The sequence below is a fragment of the Leptonotus elevatus genome, chromosome 15 (assembly GCF_054856555.1).
Source record: "Leptonotus elevatus isolate MCC_2025b chromosome 15, RoL_Lele_1.0, whole genome shotgun sequence".
NCBI lineage: Eukaryota > Metazoa > Chordata > Actinopteri > Syngnathiformes > Syngnathidae > Leptonotus > Leptonotus elevatus.
Window position 1 is genome coordinate 3,871,525 of NC_141253.1, and position 19,096 is coordinate 3,890,620.

Genomic DNA, 19,096 nt, shown 5'->3' on the forward strand with positions numbered 1-19,096 from the left:
CATGTGATCAAAATGGGGCGTTTCCGTAAAGGGGAGAGGCTTCGTCTTTAGCTCGTTGCTGATTGAACAACCGATTTCCCGGACCATGTGGCCAATCACCGAGCAGCACGCCTGCTTATAAATACACTGCGTCCGAAATGCGAACACAATCCAAAATTCACCTCAAAATCTTGAATTATGAGCGGAAGAGGAAAAACTGGCGGCAAGGTCAAGGCAAAGGCCAAGTCTCGGTCATCCCGTGCGGGTCTTCAATTTCCCGTCGGTCGTGTCCACAGACTGCTTCGCAAAGGCAACTATGCCAAGCGCGTTGGTGCCGGCGCTCCCGTCTACTTGGCAGCGGTGCTCGAGTACCTGACCGCCGAGATCCTCGAGTTGGCTGGGAACGCTGCCCGCGACAACAAGAAGAGCAGAATCATCCCCCGTCATCTGCAGCTGGCGGTCCGCAATGACGAGGAGCTCAACAAACTCATGGGCAGAGTGACCATTGCTCAGGGCGGCGTGTTGCCCAACATCCAGGCTGTTCTCTTGCCTAAGAAGACCGAGAAGGCCAAGGCTAAATAGAATTGCTTCACATTCTACTCCCCACAAAGGCTCTTTTAAGAGCCACACATTCATTTCACAAAGGGAAAATTATTCCTGAATTATTTTTTTATATTATTATGTTCTAATGTAGATTAAGTATCTGCATTAGTTAAGAAAAAGCAATAACCTTTAACAATTATACATGTCGCTTTTCAGGTGGTTAATGATAATTGAATAACTTAAAACTAAATGTGCATGTGTTAAAAAAAGTTTTGGAGATCTCCAGCTCAAAATTGAGAAAATACAAACATGACATATTTCATATTATGTTCTACATTTAAGCCCATTTTAATAACAAAGTAGTGGGATATGATCGCCTTTCAAACTATTTCATATATCTTGATTTCATTATTACTCAAAAATTTAATGTTTATTAATACATTTGATTTGAAAAACAAAAATACTTCCTGTTGACGTCATATTTTGGCGTTGAATTTAGTGAAGCTCCTCCCCCCAAGATTGCGTCGACTGTTGTTGCTCTTTCAGGTCCGCAGTATTGTAATAAGAATGGTCCGTCCTCAGCGTTCAAGTCATTCCACGTTTGTCGAATATAGTAAAGTCAACATGTCCGGAAGAGGAAAGGGAGGAAAAGGACTTGGGAAAGGAGGCGCCAAGCGTCACCGAAAAGTTCTTCGCGACAACATCCAGGGTATAACCAAGCCCGCCATTCGCCGTCTGGCTCGCCGTGGCGGAGTCAAGCGTATCTCCGGGCTCATCTACGAGGAAACTCGTGGCGTTCTCAAAGTTTTCCTGGAGAACGTAATCCGTGACGCTGTCACCTATACGGAGCACGCCAAGAGGAAGACCGTCACCGCCATGGATGTGGTGTATGCCCTGAAGAGACAAGGGCGCACTCTCTACGGCTTCGGCGGTTAAACTACCTCGGCCTAACAACCCAACAAAAAAGGTCCTTTTAAGGACCACTCAACACTTCCAATTAAGAGCCTTTGTTCCTTGTTTCCAAGAAATATTCTAGTTCAAACCGCTGTATTTATTTCAATTAATAGTCAGTAACCAACACAATTTTAGTATCTGACCCAATATGCAGAGCATGTGGAAATTGAATACACATACAGTAAAAAATATGAATAAAAAATCTCAACCAAAAGGGCAATAAATAGTAAAATCATATAAGGTTTACAGTAATTGCATATATTCACAGTAGATACCGATGAAAAATAACTGAATACAAAGAACTCATCGTTTAGATGGTTTCTTATGCATTACTTAAGACCTATGAATGTAAAATTGTTAAAAAAAATGTTTATCAAATCTAATCGTGTATAGATTATGTTCAAATACACCATTCAAACCAAACTGCGAGGGAAGCTGTTATCAGTGCGTATGCAAATTTGACTGTGCGGACACCCTCTCCTGATTGGCGGACTGGTTTCACGCTCTTTCCTGGTTGGCTGCTAGCGTCAGTTTTGAATGTTGTGTTTAACAGCAACGTAAGGGACAGCACCAGAAAGATTAAACAAAAATAATAATAATAAAGTTTTCTTCTTATTGCTCTTTTGAAATCAAATGTATTTAAAATTTTTGTATTCATGTAAAGTTTTTGTTTATTCTGTCATTAGATTAATGCAAATAAAATCACTGACTTTTTCTTTGTTGGTAATCACCACTATTGATTTTGCTGACAACACACACAACTTTTTGGTCCAAAATTAAACCAACTGACTACAAGACAAAAAAAATCTAAACATGAGGGGGGAAATTATTAATGTATGTTAAAGAAATACTAAAATGAAAGGTTGGCTTATATCAGGGCTGCCAAACTGAACTGAGCCTCTCTACTCCTTTGTCCCTCTCAGGTATTGGAAGAGGGAAACATCTAAAACGTACAGGATAATACATCTTGAGGATCCCTGACCTAATTAAAGACAATCACAAATTTAACAAATAACACAAAAACAAAATTATTTCAGTGGAAGATTTTTTTTTATTTCACACAGGAAAAATATTCAAGAGAATTTACAATCAATAACAACTTTAGAGGACAATCAACAACTTTTGCGAATTGCATGGATTGGACCCCCCACTCCTGGAAGTTGAGCAAACTTAATGCAACAAGCACAAGGCGGGAAATAGACACGTCTCCGAGTGACTCATTTCAAAAGAGACTTTTAAGCCAATCCAAAAGTTGCGCTGGCACATAAAAATTTGCATGAAGTGGATATAAAAAAACTGGCTGAAAAGGTTAGTTTCCATTCGAATTTCTAGTCTGCTGCAACTTCGAAAAAAACATGCCTGAACCAGCCGCCAAGTCTGCTGCCAAGAAAGGCTCCAAGAAAGCCGTCTCTAAGGCACCGGGCAAACCTGGCCGCAAGAGAAGGGGAAAGAGAAAGGAGAGCTACGCCATCTACGTGTACAAAGTGCTGAAACAGGTGCACCCGGACACCGGCATTTCGTCCAAGGCGATGAGCATCATGAATTCGTTCGTCAACGACATCTTCGAGCGCATCGCTTCTGAGGCTTCCCGCCTGGCTCACTACAACAAGCGCTCTACCATCTCTTCCAGAGAGATCCAGACCGCTGTGCGTCTTTTGTTACCCGGTGAGCTGGCCAAGCACGCTGTGTCCGAGGGGACCAAAGCCGTCACCAAGTACACCAGCTCCAAGTAAATTGCTTCGGCAAAACCATAAACCCAACGGCTCTTTTAAGAGCCACCCATTTTATCTTGAAGAGTAAATTTCCAATTGTAATCCCTGAATTAGTATAGGGAATAATAATGTATGATTGATACTGCGATGTTTGAGATTCTGGTTTCGTTGGGATAATTAACAAACTATTAAACTAATTTGCTTTAATGAGCAAATTGGTATAATAGTTTGCAATGAGGGTTTTCTCTTCAAATTTTGAAATTAAACCGGATCGATTCTTAAGCATGCCGTACACGAGCCGTTTAAAGTTACCTGAAATTTTCAAACCAAGCCATATGGTTAGAGTGTAAAAATGTAATTCACTGTAATTAGGATCCAGATAGAGAAGACTTAGTTATTTTTAATGCATACACTAGTGTATTTGCTAATTATTTTAGTAGTTTAAATTTAATGAACTTAATTCTTGGTTTACCTACATAATTATTGTACAAAATATGAACGAAATAAGGAATGATTTTCTCTTGTGAAATAATTGTGTGGCTCTTAAAAGAGCCTTTGTGGGGAGTAGAATGTGAAGCAATTCTATTTAGCCTTGGCCTTCTCAGTCTTCTTGGGCAAGAGAACGGCCTGGATGTTGGGCAACACGCCGCCCTGAGCAATGGTCACTTTGCCCATGAGTTTGTTGAGCTCCTCGTCATTGCGGACCGCCAGCTGCAGGTGACGGGGGATGATTCTGCTCTTCTTGTTGTCGCGGGCAGCGTTCCCAGCCAACTCGAGGATCTCGGCGGTCAGGTACTCGAGCACCGCTGCCAAGTAGACGGGAGCGCCGGCACCAACGCGCTTGGCATAGTTGCCTTTGCGAAGCAGTCTGTGGACACGACCGACGGGAAACTGAAGTCCCGCACGGGATGAACGGGTCTTTGCCTTGGCGCGAGCCTTGCCGGTTGTTTTTCCTCTTCCACTCATAATTGACTATTAGTTGTAGACTTGAAGTTGACAATACTGCTATGAAGCAGTGTATTTATACAGGACCAAGATGCCCAAGATGCTCAGTGATTGGCCAAAAGATGCGGAGAAACTGTTGCCCAATCAGCATAAAGCTACAACAGACACATCCCTCCTCCTGCGTTTGAACTTCCTATTTTGCGGCTGTTAGAAAGATGACGTGTTCCGACAAGTATTTACGCGCTCCCATACGCCTAAAAAAGAAAAAAGAAAAGTGAATTTACTATGAGGCAAGTCTGTAAAAATATACAATCATTACGGAGACAGATTAAGGTCTCCAATCCGCAAGTGCAAGTGAACGTTTTAACGTGTGTGCAATTGTGTAACTAAAAAAATAAAAGTCAACAGTGGGAGAATTGATTGAACCAATTACCTTTATGCTTATAATACTCATGACATTTACTATTTCAGTAAATTTAATGCATTATTTGAATATATAAACAGAAAAGATAAATACAAAATGACAAGAAAAAAAAAAGAAAGCAACTGTTTTCTCTATATAGTTTTTGACTTGTAATACAAAAAGTCTGATTTTGGATGTCAAATAAAGTATTGTTACGTTATATAATATATAGTTTGATGAATGACTATTTACTGCAGCTAAAATAATAAAAGGGCAGGTGTTGTTTTTTGTGGGTGTTACAGCATAGGAATAGGATTTGCTCTTTAGGACATTCTTGTCTTTTCACTATTTAAATTTGGCACTTTAATGTCTGCTTCTTTCATGTAATGAAATCAATTTAACAAAAATTAAAGATATCATATACATTTGTTTGTATGAAAGTAACAGAAGAGGAAAAATGCACTAACATATTAGAGCTAATTTTAAATTTATATCTTGTTTTGTTTTTTTAAGTTTATGGATCATAAACAATTCATAATACAATTTTTCTCATCTGCACCAGTTTACGGTAGTGATGCGGTTACCATAATTTAATTTAAAAAAGTACCCCATGTATGTTATATAACGTACATAACATTAGGAAATGAATAGCCTCTGATAGAGAAATTGAGTGGCCCTGAAAAGGACCTTTGTTTATTTGAATTGGTGGGCCGAGGTAGCTTAACCGCCGAAGCCGTAGAGAGTGCGCCCTTGTCTCTTCAGGGCGTAGACCACATCCATGGCGGTGACGGTCTTCCTCTTGGCGTGCTCGGTATAGGTGACAGCGTCACGGATAACGTTCTCCAGGAAAACTTTGAGAACACCACGAGTTTCCTCGTAGATGAGGCCGGAGATACGCTTGACTCCGCCACGGCGAGCCAGACGGCGAATGGCGGGCTTGGTTATACCCTGGATGTTGTCGCGAAGAACTTTTCGGTGACGCTTCGCGCCTCCTTTCCCAAGTCCTTTTCCTCCCTTTCCTCTTCCGGACATGTTGACTTTACTATATTCGACAAACGTGGAATGACTTGAGCGCTGAGGACGGACCATTCTTATTACAAAACTGCGGACCTGAAAGAGCAACAACAGTTGACGCAATCTTGGAGGGAGGAGTTTCATTTAACTCCACGCCAAAATATGACGTCGCCGGGAAGTATTTTCCTAGTAAAATTAGCATATATTATATATATATATTATATATGCTGGAATGGTCTTTGAAGATGACCACGGAGTTATTAAAATGGTCTGAAATGTCTCACATAAACATTGAATTTGTCGAGTTAGCTCCTCCATTTTGATCTGGACATCTCTTGAAATTGCCGGTGAAGGAATCCCAGTGCTATTTTTCTCCAAAATTGTTCATTTATTAAACACAGATTGCCTTTATTATTAATTTCTATCTGTATATGAAAAATTAGTTAATAGTACAGTCACGATTTAAACATTGTGTGACTTAAAAATATGCTTGTAATTGTGATTAACAAGTGTGTTTTCAAAGTACATTTTACATCATGTTAGCTGGTTTCTGACTGAGGGTAAGCAGTTCTGTTCTGACATGAACTGTTAGTACAATTTTATTTTATTAAATACATGGAACTGTGAATGATTTCCTCTTTATGAAATGATTGTGTGGCTCTTAAAAGAGCCTTTTTTGGGGGGCATAGACCGTGTGAAGCAATTCTATTTAGCCTTGGCCTTCTCGGTCTTCTTAGGCAAGAGAACGGCCTGGATGTTGGGCAACACGCCGCCCTGAGCAATGGTCACTCCGCCCATGAGTTTGTTGAGCTCCTCGTCATTGCGGACCGCCAGCTGCAGGTGACGGGGGATGATTCTGCTCTTCTTGTTGTCGCGGGCAGCGTTCCCAGCCAACTCGAGGATCTCGGCGGTCAGGTACTCGAGCACCGCTGCCAAGTAGACGGGAGCGCCGGCACCAACGCGCTTGGCATAGTTGCCTTTGCGAAGCAGTCTGTGGACACGACCGACGGGAAACTGAAGTCCCGCACGGGATGAACGGGTCTTTGCCTTTGCCTTGACCTTGCCGCCGGTTTTTCCTCTTCCGCTCATAATTTACGTTAGTTGATTATCAATCGTACACTCGACGTTGACAGTGTTGTTACGAGGCAGTGTACTTATACAGGACCAAGCTGTTCAGTGATTGGCCAGAAGATGCGGGGAAACTGTTGTCCAATCAGCAGAAACCTACAATAGACACCGCCCTCCTCCTGCGTTTGAACTTCCTATTTTGCGGCTGTTAGAAAGATGACGTGTGGGTTTGTTATAGTTTTAGAAATTTAATTTTAGTATAGCTTTTAAGTTTTGAGATTTGTTTTTAAATTTAGTTAGTTTTAATTAGTTTTTTTAAAAGTGTATTACTTGTGCGCAATATTTAAAAAACACCATGGGAGCGACCTCATCTGAAGGTACTTCTATTGGCTGCTGCTAGATGACGTCACTTCTGGGTGACACACTTTCAAACGTCCTTATTCCAGTTAATATCAAAATAAATCTACGTAATTACCAAAGACAAAAACGAATGACATTTTTGCTATAATTGTAGTTAGTTTTAGTTCGTTTTGTAAACATAAAATGTAGTTTGTTAGATTTAAAAAAACATTTAGGTAACTAAAATAACCTTGGTTCCGACAAGTATTTGCGCGCTCCCATAGACATAAAAAGTATAGATTTACTATTAAGCGAGTCTGTAATACCATACAATCATCACTTTGTGATTGGAATTTTGGATCATGTTTGTAAATTATGTGTAAACAAATGAAGTTTTTAAAACCGAAACGGTTGTCCAATCAGCAATAAGCTGCAACTGACACCGCCCTATTGTGGTTGAACTTCCCATTATCACTCTTGAACTATTTGGAAGTTGACGTGTTCAGAGTACTCCCAGCCACAAAAAAAGGTTGTCGGACTTCGCCATTAATATAGCCTCTAGTTTAGAGTCTAAACCTTTATAACACAGTAAAAGCAGTTTGTCATTTCAAGAAGCAACACTTTTGAATATTTATTTGAAGAGAGATCATGCTTTAGATTTCTTTATTTTGCTATGATGCCATTGCACCTGCAGGCGACAATGGGCATCTCATTTTGCAATAGAAAGTCACCATCTAGATGAAAATGTGTTGGCTCTTAAAAGAGCCGTTGTGGCGCGATGGAGAACTATTTTATTTAAGCTCTCTCCCCGCGGATCCGGCGGGCCAATTGGATGTCTTTAGGCATGATGGTGACCCTCTTGGCGTGGATGGCGCACAAGTTGGTGTCTTCAAACAGGCCGACCAAGTAAGCTTCGCTGGACTCCTGCAGCGCCATGACAGCCGTGCCCTGGAAGCGGAGATCGGTTTTGAAATCCTGAGCGATCTCCCTGACAAGCCGCTGGAAAGGCAGCTTGCGGATGAGCAGCTCGGTGGACTTCTGGTAGCGACGGATCTCGCGGAGGGCCACGGTACCGGGCCTGTAGCGGTGAGGCTTCTTGACGCCGCCGGTGGCCGGGGCGCTCTTGCGGGCGGCCTTGGTGGCAAGCTGCTTCCTGGGGGCTTTGCCGCCGGTGGATTTACGAGCTGTCTGCTTGGTTCTTGCCATTCTGTAGTACGATAGATAGAATGAAGAAGACCGGTCGACTACGCGTTTTTAACCAGGCGAGATAGCGCTGATTGGTGCGTTTGAGAGAGCCCGCGCAAAAGCTGCTCCACTATTGGATGACGGATTTTTGAATTTAACCAATCACCACCAGAACTGACTGGCGTCTCCTGGAGCACACGGATTCACTGACGCATACAGTAAGTTATACGTAACTAAAATTGTGATTGAAATGTTTTGATTAACCCATATTGATTTAAGTAAACGGTGTTCGATAACTTTGTGTCTAATTCTGGTTTTAATTTTTGAGAGAAACAACATTTATGAGTAGACCGTAAACATGAGTGCTTCACACTCTTTGTACAGTAGGTGGCGGTAATTGAAAGAAGAAGAACCTCTTGTCCAGTTATGTCGTAATACGCCAGAACATAATAGCCTTTTGTTGTCGAGAATGATTCCCTTCTTCAAAGGTATATGGAAACGCCTGATTAAGTGGCACACTGACTTATGTTATCACTTATAGCCCAAAAATCTTAGAAATACTGGGCTTTGGGATGACATTTCAGAATTAACCAAATCTTGTACAGGTCAATTTCAATCACTATGGGAATTTTTAAATAGTGTGCTAATATGGCTGACTCATCAGTAAAATCTGAAAATAGTTTGAACACACAAATTGACCGTACTCTTGACTCAAAGTAAAATTATTTATTGTTATTGTTATTATTAAAATAAACTACTGTTAAAATATAATTAAAAACAGTAGTGTTTCTATGATAATATAAGTGCAGTTACATGCTTGACCACTTGACTGCACTGTTGCTCAAGGTTTTTATTTTTAATCTTTGGGATGTGTGATCGTTTGAAAATGTCACTTTCTTCACCTTTGTAGATTCTCAAGTCATCCATGTAATGGAAATACGCACAAGCGCGCGCGCACACACGCACATGCACACACACGCACACGCAATATGAATAGGGGCATCTGGACTCTACTTGGTAGTTGAAGACGTTTCACATTTGATCCAAAAGGCTTCTCCACTTCTCAAAATGATGTGCGGAATATATTTATTTTTGACTCTGGTGGGAGTGGTGGTCACAGGGTTGTTGTTTTGTAAACTGGTAGCTCTAGGTAGGAAAAACATCTGGTTAGTGGCCACTTCACTGATGGAGTGAGACTTTTTTTTTTCTCTTCAATCTGCCTTGGTCAGCTGGTTGATTTGAGCTGCAAATGAACTGCTTATTTAGATTAAAGGTGAAACATCTTCAACAACCAACAATCCAGTTGCCTCAATTCAAGATTTGTGGATTTCCATCACCTTCATTCATAAAAGACAAAATATGACATTGTAGTTTAGTCTTTATTTTTTATTTTTTATAATTGCACCTAATGTTTATACATTTTGAAGTCAGTGTAGCTCGTCACATTCGTAATGGAATTCATGGAATGGAATTCATCATAAAATGTGGGTTTTATTGTAATTTCTGTCAGAAACCACTTTTGGATTGACACCCGATACAAAGGTCACGCTCGCGAGAAAGTCCAAATGTCAAACATCACCCTGTGAAGTTCAAACCTTTGTAACACCCAGACAGACTGATCTTCTTCTCCAGACGCTGAAAAATGTCACTTCTCGTCACCGGCTGCTCCGATGGAGGCTTTTCGTGTCATTCCAGCACACGATATTTTTCCAAGCAAACAATCGAGACCTTTCGTTGCCCTCTGCGCTTTGTCAAATAAAAGATCAAGCGTCACGCTCGCCAACGACCACCTGCTGCTCTCTGAACATTTTGGAAAGGATTTGTAAGGTGGCAAATGTCACAATTTGCATGCCGCTGACTGAGTGTTTGCTAATAATAGTACAGTAAATGAGATTTGGGGTAGGGTAAGAGGTCCGTGTGAAACGTTTGGGTTAGGGTTATGATTCATTCGGGTTCAAGTATTCATGGACAGACAGTCTAACCTGATCCAAAAAATCCATTGAGCACTGAGAGATGTTCCGAAGGATATTGTGGCAAAAATCCCAGCAGTGGCGTTCTTTCCAACCACGAGCAACTCCCCGTGGCCAAATTGCCGTATCGCATCTGGCGGATCCAAATACTTGGTCATTGATATTAGCCGATTTGAGTGTTTAGACTAGTGGGGGCACATGGAACACTTTATTGCTAAAAAAAAAACGTATTGCCTTGAGTTCTCCTTTAAGTACAGTGTTTTTTTTCCCACCGCTAGTACTGAGTCTCGTTGGCTCATTCGCACCTTTCCTCACATGTTCTAAATTGGACGGGAGAGACATTCCGGCGTGTTAATTGCAAGGCCGCAAGCGAGGAAAACAAGTCGTTAGAGGACGTCGGCGCGCTAACAAACCTTTTGTGGGGCGAAAGGAGCGCTCGAACCAACGCGTTCCTTTCAATTACCCGCCGCCTCATTTTCCCCCGCGAAAGTGATGACACCTCTTTCAAACTCTCCGTTCCTTCCTCCATCAAGGAGGTAAATACTGCACTTCACATAACTGCCAGTTTACCCTTTGCTGCTATTTGTGCTCTGTCAAGCTGTCGATGATAATGACTCACCCGGAGCCGCGGGGGGGAGAAGGGGGAGGGGGGGAAAAAGTCTCGCGAAAGTGAGTGATGGCGGCCACGTGACGACGATGCTAATGTCTGCCTCGTTCCTTGATGGCCCGCTGCTTCAACAGCTGCTGAGCCGCAGGTAACCATGGTAACGGGGCAAGGTAATCACACCAGGAAGCGCAAGATGCGCGCTAGCTTTGCCCGAGTCACATGACCTCAATCGTCCTCATTCATGGCTTGTGTGGTCTCATGCGAACGGATAAACAGACGTTCATAATACGCATGCGTGGGCAGACAGCTATTTGCATCTTCTGTGTCTAAATGGTTAAACACATCCAGTGTATCGGCAAATGAAATGCTAACCGCTACCTAAACAACTCGTTTTGTTAAATCTTAACCACTAAGCTAAAATCATTTTGCTAACTGCTACCTAAGCCGACTAAGCTAAACTTATTTTGTTGACTGCTAAACGCTACGATGACTGTTAGCCCTTCAGCTAACTGCTAAGGGCTCCGGCGCCCCGTTTGTCAACACTTTGGTCCTTCCAAAGCCGAGTTGGGAGTTTTCACCCGAGACAGTGCCGCTGACGAGGACACCCAATTTGAAAATGTAAACTACAGTTTAAGACCATAACTTGAAACCGTAATTAGTTTCTTAAAACTGTCCTTTTAATGCCCGGCACATGGTCGAAGCCCAAACCTACTGCTTGAAACTTTAGCTTTGAAACCAACCCCATCCCAATTTTTAAACTCTTAACACTGTCTTGAAACTCAAACCCTTGTTTGAAACCCAAGCCTATCACTTGAACTTTGGTTTTGAAACCTTAGCCCTGTTTTGTACCTCTACTTTGAAACCGTAAATCTGATGTGAAACTCTTATGCTGTGTTAAAATCCTCATCTAAAATCCGAACCGGTCTTGAAAACCTAACTCTTGCTTAAAATCCTACTTTGAAACCCCATCTTGTTTAAAACCACATCAATCAATGGCCTTGGTATCGATATTTTCATCTACAGTATGTTTACCATCCAGACGGTTGGAATTTCATCTCCTCCATTCAGATTGAGCGCTTTTTAGAAACTTGTAGCGGATGCCTTTAAATGTCTCTGAATAATCCAAAACTTGTACTTGTCCATTAACCCTGCACGCAGGAGATGGCAACCTTCTGAATTTAAATTTCATCCCCGGCTCATTTTCTCCCCCCAATTACCACGACCTCCCACCATGTCACTCGCCACCAGGATTAGCGTCCCGAGGCATTCCGCCAGACCCCCCCCGGCGAAGGAGCCGGTGCAAGGTCCGGAAAGGTCCTGTCCAGTTTCCGCAGCGCCCCCTTTTGTCTACCCGTAATTCAAGCGGCGCTAAATGCGGTTTAACGCTGTGAAAGCGCGTCAAGCGACATGTCGCCAGTCAGCGTGAGGACTCATTATGCAAAAAGCACTTTGTCCATTAATGGTTGACGATGTTTATGTGCTGATTGATCTTAAGCTGCGACTCCCTAACAGCCTTCTCATCCCTCATCAACGGTGACAACCGCAATAATTACATTAAAACAAATTGCTTGTGAGGCCAACTAAATGGCTGTACAGACTTTTAGTAGACGTCCAACCCACTTGGAACATAGACACAAATATTATTCCCCCCCCCCCCCCCCCCACCACATTTAAACAGATTTCAGCTTCTGGCACTTTTTATGACTGGAATCCAACCGTTTAACACAATCGTTAAGTAAGTCAAACTAAAAAGTGAATTACATGTCGTGTAGTCAAAACAAACCACGTGATGTTGCCTTCTGCTATCTTAAAGCTAACACACAATGCGAAAGGCCTGAGGCTAATAAATAACATTGGTAGTTGCAGCGTTATCCTCTTCAAAGGCTTCATGATTCTTATACTGCCCCTGGTGGCCAACATGCGCACACCAGAAGGAGTCACGATGAATTCGTCATTTTCTATTTAATTCATTACTATCTTTACAAGTGTGGTTCAAGGTAGTTTTACTCCAAGTACCACCATCATGACTAACATTAATAGCTTAGTAGGCCTAAAAACGAGACAGAGGCTTATTTCATAAAAAAAAAAAAAAAGTATTTATTATTGTAAGCCATTGCAGTAAACATTAACAAAAAAAAAACCCTACTAAACTATTACTTAAAACAGCAATTCGCAAGGTGTGCTCCCTCTAGTGGTACACAAAATACTTGCCAAATTAATGTTGCTTGCCAAAAGTTTTTTATTTATTTATTTATGCAGAACAGTGCCATTTTTTTTCAGTTTGTTTGTTCGTTTGTTTGTTTTTGTCAAGTGAGATCAATTAATTTTTCACAACTGTTTGGCAAAGATGATTCAAATCGCATCTCATACTTATTTGAAACCCTGGCCCGACAACCTCACTTTAAATCCCCCCGCCTCTTGTTTAATGAAAAAAAGCCTTGAAACTCGAACTTTTCAACCCTTCGTTCATCCAAATCACGTGTGTGGGGAAATGAGCTGTGCAAGTTTGGCTCACCTCGCTGATTAAAGTGTTAATTTGTGAAAAGGAGCACAAAGAGGTGTAACATTTCACCTTGTCGTAACATTCAACCCTTTATCGCTCTGTGTGCGTGTGCGTGTGTGTGCGCGCGTGTGTGCGTAATTCTGCGTTATCAGCGTCTCTGAGGGCGGCGTAATGAAGATGTTCTCATTGTAGCCTATTAAAGGCGAGACAGCAGTTGATGCTTTATCTTCAAGGTTAGTTGGCACGCACGCACACACACACACACACACACACATGCGGTTGGGCAAAACGCACAGCGGGAAAAAAAAAAAAAGATAATAAATAAATAATAGTCAGCATAACCTCATTTGCATATTCATACGGCTGCTGATTTATTTACTGATCGAGTCATGCCGCGCGTTGTGCGCTCACCTTGTTGTTGTGCGCGGGGCGAGCTTGTTGAATGTCATGCCGAGCGAGACGTGTTAATAGAAGTGACATTTCAACTCGCATTATTATTTAAATGCATCCTTTTCGCGGACGTACACGGGTCGACTGTTCCGGGAAATGCAGATTGTTTTCTTGCTTTCTTTTCTTCGTTCCTTTCACTGCAATGATTTGTGTCAACCTGGCTTTGCAATCTTCTTTTCAAAAGCCCAAACCTTTACTGCAAACCCTATACGTTGAAACCATAACCCCTTAATTCGAATCTTTTAACAGACTTAAAAGTTTCATTTGAAACCATAACTTTACATACTTACGCTGTGTTTAAACCCTGATTTTAAAGTCTAACCATGTTGGAAGCCTTAAATAAAGCTTAGAATCCAAGTTAAAAAGCCGAAATGTGAATTTTAACCCTGTTTTGCTTCGAAACCTTTAAGAACTAAATTAAAACTTTTAACGCTGGTCTAAAACCTGAATTTGAAACCCCAACTCAGGCTCGAACCCCTCATTTACAATCTAAATAATTATTTTAAACCCTAATTTGGAGTCCTATAGTTTGAAACTCAAACCCTGAATTTGAGGTGTTTAAACCCTAACATTTGCTTTAAACACAAATTTGAAACCCTAACCATTGCTTAAAACCTGCATTTATAATGTGATCTGAATTCAAATATGCTCCATCCCTGTAGATGGCGCCATTGCATTGCTTTGTATTTGAGATCAGCTTTAGAATAGAGTTTAAAGACAAGGCCCTTAATCTTGGCGGAGAAAATTGTCAACACTTGGTCCTGAATCTTTTCTGACATAGCCAGTGCCTTTCCATCAGCCGTTTGGTTGCCCCCTAGTGGCATTTAGGAATAACACATGTTCCCTTTTCATTGGCTCTTTTTCTACATTCGCAGCACACTTGAAACCCTGCGATAAAATTCCAAGTGCGCCGAGCCAAAGATAAATCGACAAATTGATTTTGCAGAATAAAAAAATAAATATAGCGGGCTGCTTCAAGGCGGAGCTGATCATTTTTCCTCCTTAAAAAATGAAGCACGCCCCGCTGATGATTTATATTTTATATTGCCACGCCGGATGCATAATACATGGCGGCTTGTGCGCTTGTCAAAGGTTACCATTAGTTCAGTATAAACAGGGAACAATGTGTTATTGTGCTCCTTTGAGGTGGCAAATATAAATGAAATAATACAATTACTCAAGTCGGATTTTAATAATGGAGCTGGCGCAGAATGGACACAAACCGATGAGATGTTGGCCGTCGAAGCTCATCGCGTATGCGCGCGCACGCCCGCACATCTACTACATTAAAGCCTCGGCGGTGTGCTCATAAAACCAGCCGAGTGTCAGCTATGATGTCGATGTGTCACTCAGTCATTAACGCTTTGTACTAGTCGTAATAAATTCACATAATGTGAGGCGGACATCTTTTGTCTAGATCCACATTTCAGTATTTGGCTTTTATGTGCGCCGCATCACAGAGTTCGTTTTGTTTCATTTCCTTCGTGCATGTCCGTGACGCAGCGGGGGGGGGGGGGGGGGGGGCGCTTAGCGATGATGCCACATAACAACATCTGAAAGAAAATTGGTTTCAGTGTTTATTTAATTAAAAAAAAAAAGTGTACTTTTGCTTCCTCGAAATTATGTTTTATGTTTACAAATGTCTTAAAAAGCGCACATCTTTGCCCTTCCTTAGGTCCGTTGAAAATTAAATTGTCATTGATGTTTACAATGTCTTAAAACATTGAACTCTGAGATTGGTTTTAAAAAAAATGGTCTTTGATGTTTCGGGAGAAACTTATCTCGTGACTCAAATGTGTCTTTGATGAACTATTCAAACGGTTTGTCTTTGATGTGTGCTATGCCGTTAAGACGTCAAAAGAATAAAATGCCATTAATGTTTCCAAAAAGTGTACGTTCACCTCATTGATGGCTCAAACTTGTGTGTTTGATGTTTAGAAACACTTTTAACTATTGGTATGTGAGGTCTGTTTATGCAGTTTGGTTGGTTGGCTAAATCGCCTTTGATATTTCACAAAAATATGGTTATGATATCTTAAAATGTATTTCATGTTTGTTAAGTCTTAATACAATATGTGAGTTGTGAATTTACAAAAAAAAAAAAAAACATATGCTAAGTAAGTTGAAGGCCCAAACATGTATTTGTCACTTCTGGAAATAAAGGTTAGTTAAGGACCTGAAAATGTCTTTGATGTTTTAAAGTAGTGTCTTAAAATGACCTCTTTTATGTTTATGTAAACAAGTTGGTTCCTTGAACTTGCGTTTCATGTCAAATGTGTCATCGATGTTTTAAAGCAGCGTCTTAGCCTAAAGTTAATGCCATTTATATGAACACCTGATTTAGGTTTGTTGAAGACTCTAACTTGTCTTTGATGTTGACATAAACTTAAAACAGTACTAGAGCTTAGTCTTTAAAGTTCAATTAAAATATCTTAATCTATTAGCGCCGCTGACGTTAGGTTTATTGAAGACTTAAAACCAGTTGTCGATTTTTTACGGTAGGGTCTGAATTGTTTTTGATGTCTTTGATGTTTTACATTAAGGACTAAATTGCGTTGAAAGTGAATATAAATCCTTTAGCGCTTTGTTCAATGAATATTAAATTGTGTATAATCTTTCACCTAAAACGTTGGGTTCTTTGAAAGTCAAAGACAATCAAATATTTCACGTTCTGTTCATTGTAAGCCCAAAAGGGTTTGACCTCTGTGTGACTCCTGCACCGTCGCCGTCATCGGGGGCGTCGCTACGATAAGTGAAGTCGATTGATTCTTTGTGAGCCGTGAGGAAGATGAGCGAGGAAGAACCGAGCGAGTGTCTGACAGCCGCCATCCATCACTGTCGCAAGTTGACGCGACGGCGATGACGAAAACCCCGCGCCCTCGTTCAACACGTGGGGTTTCTTTTTTCTAAGTTCTCATCCGTAATCACAGTCGCTGTGCGAGGCGAGATGCTATTATGACGGCAAATTGATCGAAGATGCAGTGACGTTTCAAATTCCAACTTTTCAGCTTGTTCAGGAAATGTATGGAACTATTGATCAATTTCCAAAAAAATTCACTCTTTCGCAACAAAATTCACAAACTAATAGTAATAATTTACAAACAGCATTTTGACCAGTTCGTTCCATATTCAAGTCTTGCGTTCTACATTTCAACGAACTCTACAACATTTCAGATCAGCGTCCGCTCTCCAGCATTCCCAAGCAATTTCGACGGAAATTGCATTCTCTAGTTTTTATATAAAGGGCAAGAAAAAAAAATCTAATCACCTGGCACGCGTGGCTAAATGACAATATGCGCCATCTGCTCGTACATGCAGTCAAATTATAAACTCGCCCGATTGCCTTCATCGCCGGCAAAAACGAGTTCACGGCGTTTTGCGAGCTCGCCGCGGTTTTGCCTCAAATCAAACCGCTCGTCATCCTTGAACGTTTGGCTGCCAGTGACAAATTGTCTTCACAGCGGAACCTCATCTCACACGCAGACCAACAGACCTCTCTTGAGTGATGGATGATGTGAAAAGCCTTCCCGCGGATAATTGTTAGCAAACAGCAGATGTTTTACTGGCGAGTGCGGAAAGCACAAGAGAAATTAGTTGATTTTTTTTTTTTTATGGCTTTCTCTGAGGCCTCGCTCGTTAGCGACAACGTCGACAAAGCCAGAGATTAAAGTCGGGGTTTATTCAGACATATGTGACATGTTTTCGTTGGCGTTTGGATAAACATGCATGTTCGGTAAGATCAAATTAAGACAGATGTGGCAAGTGTTGTGATTTTTACATTTCGCGGCAGGTTTGGCTGAGACGTTTATGTTTACAAAAGTGCCTACCTTAGGTTTGTTGACGACTGAATTGCCTTCAATGTTTACAAAAACACATGAAGTTTGTTGTAGACTGCAACATTTTCTTTAATTTTGTACAATCAAAATCATCTTCAGTGTTTAGAGTCTTTGATTTAAAAGAAGACGCGCACATTAACTTCGTCGACCAAGACTAAATTTTGCGTTAGCTTTGTCGTAAACTAAAAAGTCTCTGATATTTGCCTCCATTAATCGTTTGGTTCATACCATCTTTCATCATCTTTTTACGGCTACTACTTTCTTTGCAATCAAGCAAAAGTAAGCAATTGCCAGCACGTGCCTTTATATACAGGCTACGGATTAAAAGCCATTAAACAAGATTGACAAAAAGCTCATTGAAGTGACACGTCACCTAGCCTTTGTAGCTAAGCTAATTAGCGCTTGTCACTCACTTCCGGTTGCACTTCCTCGGTTTGGAGCTTTGTTCCCGTTGCTTCACAGTTTCTCGTCACAGTTGATGTTTTCTTTTTATGTGTGAAATGATCACGGTCAACAAACGCTAACACCTGGCTAATTATTAGCCCGAGCTACATTTGTAGCGAATGAGCAATGCGTCCTGGTTAGTGGTTTTTTTTCCCCCAGTTATGTTCTTAGGTATATTTTGATAACCAAGCTAACTTTGTATTTCGTCTCTCTACATATGCTAATGTTTGCTGTTAGCATCTGTACTTGTGTCAGTCACACACTACGACGGAAACAAAAAAAAAAAGTAGCACCCCTCGTTGGGCTAATTAGCTAGACTCGTCGTTCATGTTTTCTCTGTGCCCCCAAAAATCTGGGAAACAAAAAGTGGCAAAGATTACTCCATACTTATTTTTATCTTCAAACGTGTTTTGAAAGAATTCACTTTACAGAGTTTTTAGGTCAACAGTTTTTAGTGCTGTGGCCACGCTAATTCATAGTGCATTTTAGGTCAATCCAGACATTTCATTGGAAAGCTGAATATTTTAAACTTCTTCTGAGTTGTGTATATACAGTATATGCTTGTGAGTATGTGTGGTTCATCCCTACCTAAATAAACAAACAAAAAGAATGAAGTGTATCAAGTCAAATCCCAAGCAGGCAACGTGCGGAGGCAACAGCGCGAGCAAGGCCGAGCTGGACCGCTGTGCTAACCGGCCCGCTACAGAACTGCGCAACTGGCCCAGATAAGCAGGCGGAGCGAGGGATGGAAAGTGGAATATCTGTTACATAAAATATGAGTTTTGCCGCACAGCCTTCCCGCTCTAACTTATCAGCCGCGGGGCACTGGACCGTCGTGTCTCATCACTCCCCGGTTCTGGCACAGCGGGCCAAAACGCGAACGCTTCCGACGAACGGAACAGCGATAAGGGGAGGGAAAAAGTCTGGCCGAGGCGTCATCAGAATATTGCCTGTCTCTTGATAATGTCAGCGTGATTAGAGAGTAATTGCTTCTTAATGCGTTTCAGGTCACTCGCACCCTCCCTCTATGCAAAAGTCACCTGTTGCCGCTGTTGAGCGAAATGTGTTGTGTTTGGGCTAATTGTTTTGCTATCTTACATGCAGTACCATGCGATTCCTTACAATTGACTAGTTTGCTACTTTG

At 41.4% G+C, this 19,096-nt stretch overlaps 8 protein-coding genes across 8 annotated transcripts in view; 4 read left to right on the forward strand and 4 right to left on the reverse strand.

Moving 5' to 3' along the window:
- Positions 1–177: 177 nt before the first annotated feature.
- Positions 178–561, forward strand: LOC147161619 (histone H2A.J). Its single transcript, XM_086097320.1, has one exon. It carries the CDS (start codon positions 178–180, stop codon positions 559–561), a length of 384 nt encoding a protein of 127 aa, XP_085953446.1.
- A 579-nt stretch (positions 562–1,140) lies between these two features.
- On the forward strand, positions 1,141–1,746 carry LOC147161620 (histone H4). The gene has a single exon (XM_086097084.1). It carries the CDS (start codon positions 1,147–1,149, stop codon positions 1,456–1,458), a length of 312 nt encoding a protein of 103 aa, XP_085953210.1. The 5' UTR covers positions 1,141–1,146; the 3' UTR covers positions 1,459–1,746.
- A 925-nt stretch (positions 1,747–2,671) lies between these two features.
- LOC147161621 (histone H2A-like) lies at positions 2,672–4,157 on the reverse strand. The gene has a single exon (XM_086097318.1). The coding sequence runs from the start codon at positions 4,152–4,154 to the stop codon at positions 3,771–3,773; it is 384 nt and encodes a 127-aa protein (XP_085953444.1). The 5' UTR covers positions 4,155–4,157; the 3' UTR covers positions 2,672–3,770.
- LOC147161622 (histone H2B-like) lies at positions 2,807–3,781 on the forward strand. The gene has a single exon (XM_086097321.1). The coding sequence runs from the start codon at positions 2,832–2,834 to the stop codon at positions 3,207–3,209; it is 378 nt and encodes a 125-aa protein (XP_085953447.1). The 5' UTR covers positions 2,807–2,831; the 3' UTR covers positions 3,210–3,781.
- Positions 4,158–4,339: 182 nt separating the features above from the next.
- On the reverse strand, positions 4,340–5,574 carry LOC147161623 (histone H4). Its single transcript, XM_086097322.1, has 2 exons — positions 5,224–5,574; positions 4,340–4,387 (listed from the first exon to the last, which is right to left on the reverse strand). The coding sequence occupies exon 1, from the start codon at positions 5,566–5,568 to the stop codon at positions 5,257–5,259; it is 312 nt and encodes a 103-aa protein (XP_085953448.1). The 5' UTR covers positions 5,569–5,574; the 3' UTR covers positions 4,340–4,387; positions 5,224–5,256.
- A 612-nt stretch (positions 5,575–6,186) lies between these two features.
- On the reverse strand, positions 6,187–6,665 carry LOC147161624 (histone H2A-like). Its single transcript, XM_086097319.1, has one exon. The coding sequence runs from the start codon at positions 6,637–6,639 to the stop codon at positions 6,256–6,258; it is 384 nt and encodes a 127-aa protein (XP_085953445.1). The 5' UTR covers positions 6,640–6,665; the 3' UTR covers positions 6,187–6,255.
- Positions 6,666–7,603: 938 nt separating this feature from the next.
- LOC147161625 (histone H3-like) lies at positions 7,604–8,164 on the reverse strand. The gene has a single exon (XM_086096760.1). It carries the CDS (start codon positions 8,161–8,163, stop codon positions 7,753–7,755), a length of 411 nt encoding a protein of 136 aa, XP_085952886.1. The 5' UTR covers position 8,164; the 3' UTR covers positions 7,604–7,752.
- Positions 8,165–17,371: 9,207 nt separating this feature from the next.
- The window catches only part of LOC147161626 (netrin receptor UNC5D-like), a 115,494-nt gene continuing 113,769 nt past the window's right edge, over positions 17,372–19,096 (forward strand). Inside the window, exon 1 of the mRNA XM_086096818.1 lies at positions 17,372–17,405. The gene's annotated coding sequence lies outside the window, so the exon portion shown is untranslated. The remainder of the gene's footprint in view (positions 17,406–19,096) is intronic.

Excerpts from the sequence above, each read along its gene's own strand:
- LOC147161623 (XM_086097322.1), bottom strand. The coding sequence starts at position 5,568 with ATGTCCGGAAGAGGAAAGGGAGGAAAAGGACTTGGGAAAGGAGGCGCG.
- LOC147161622 (XM_086097321.1), top strand. The coding sequence starts at position 2,832 with ATGCCTGAACCAGCCGCCAAGTCTGCTGCCAAGAAAGGCTCCAAGAAA.
- LOC147161624 (XM_086097319.1), bottom strand. The coding sequence starts at position 6,639 with ATGAGCGGAAGAGGAAAAACCGGCGGCAAGGTCAAGGCAAAGGCAAAG.
- LOC147161621 (XM_086097318.1), bottom strand. The coding sequence starts at position 4,154 with ATGAGTGGAAGAGGAAAAACAACCGGCAAGGCTCGCGCCAAGGCAAAG.
- LOC147161625 (XM_086096760.1), bottom strand. The coding sequence starts at position 8,163 with ATGGCAAGAACCAAGCAGACAGCTCGTAAATCCACCGGCGGCAAAGCC.
- LOC147161620 (XM_086097084.1), top strand. The coding sequence starts at position 1,147 with ATGTCCGGAAGAGGAAAGGGAGGAAAAGGACTTGGGAAAGGAGGCGCC.
- LOC147161619 (XM_086097320.1), top strand. The coding sequence starts at position 178 with ATGAGCGGAAGAGGAAAAACTGGCGGCAAGGTCAAGGCAAAGGCCAAG.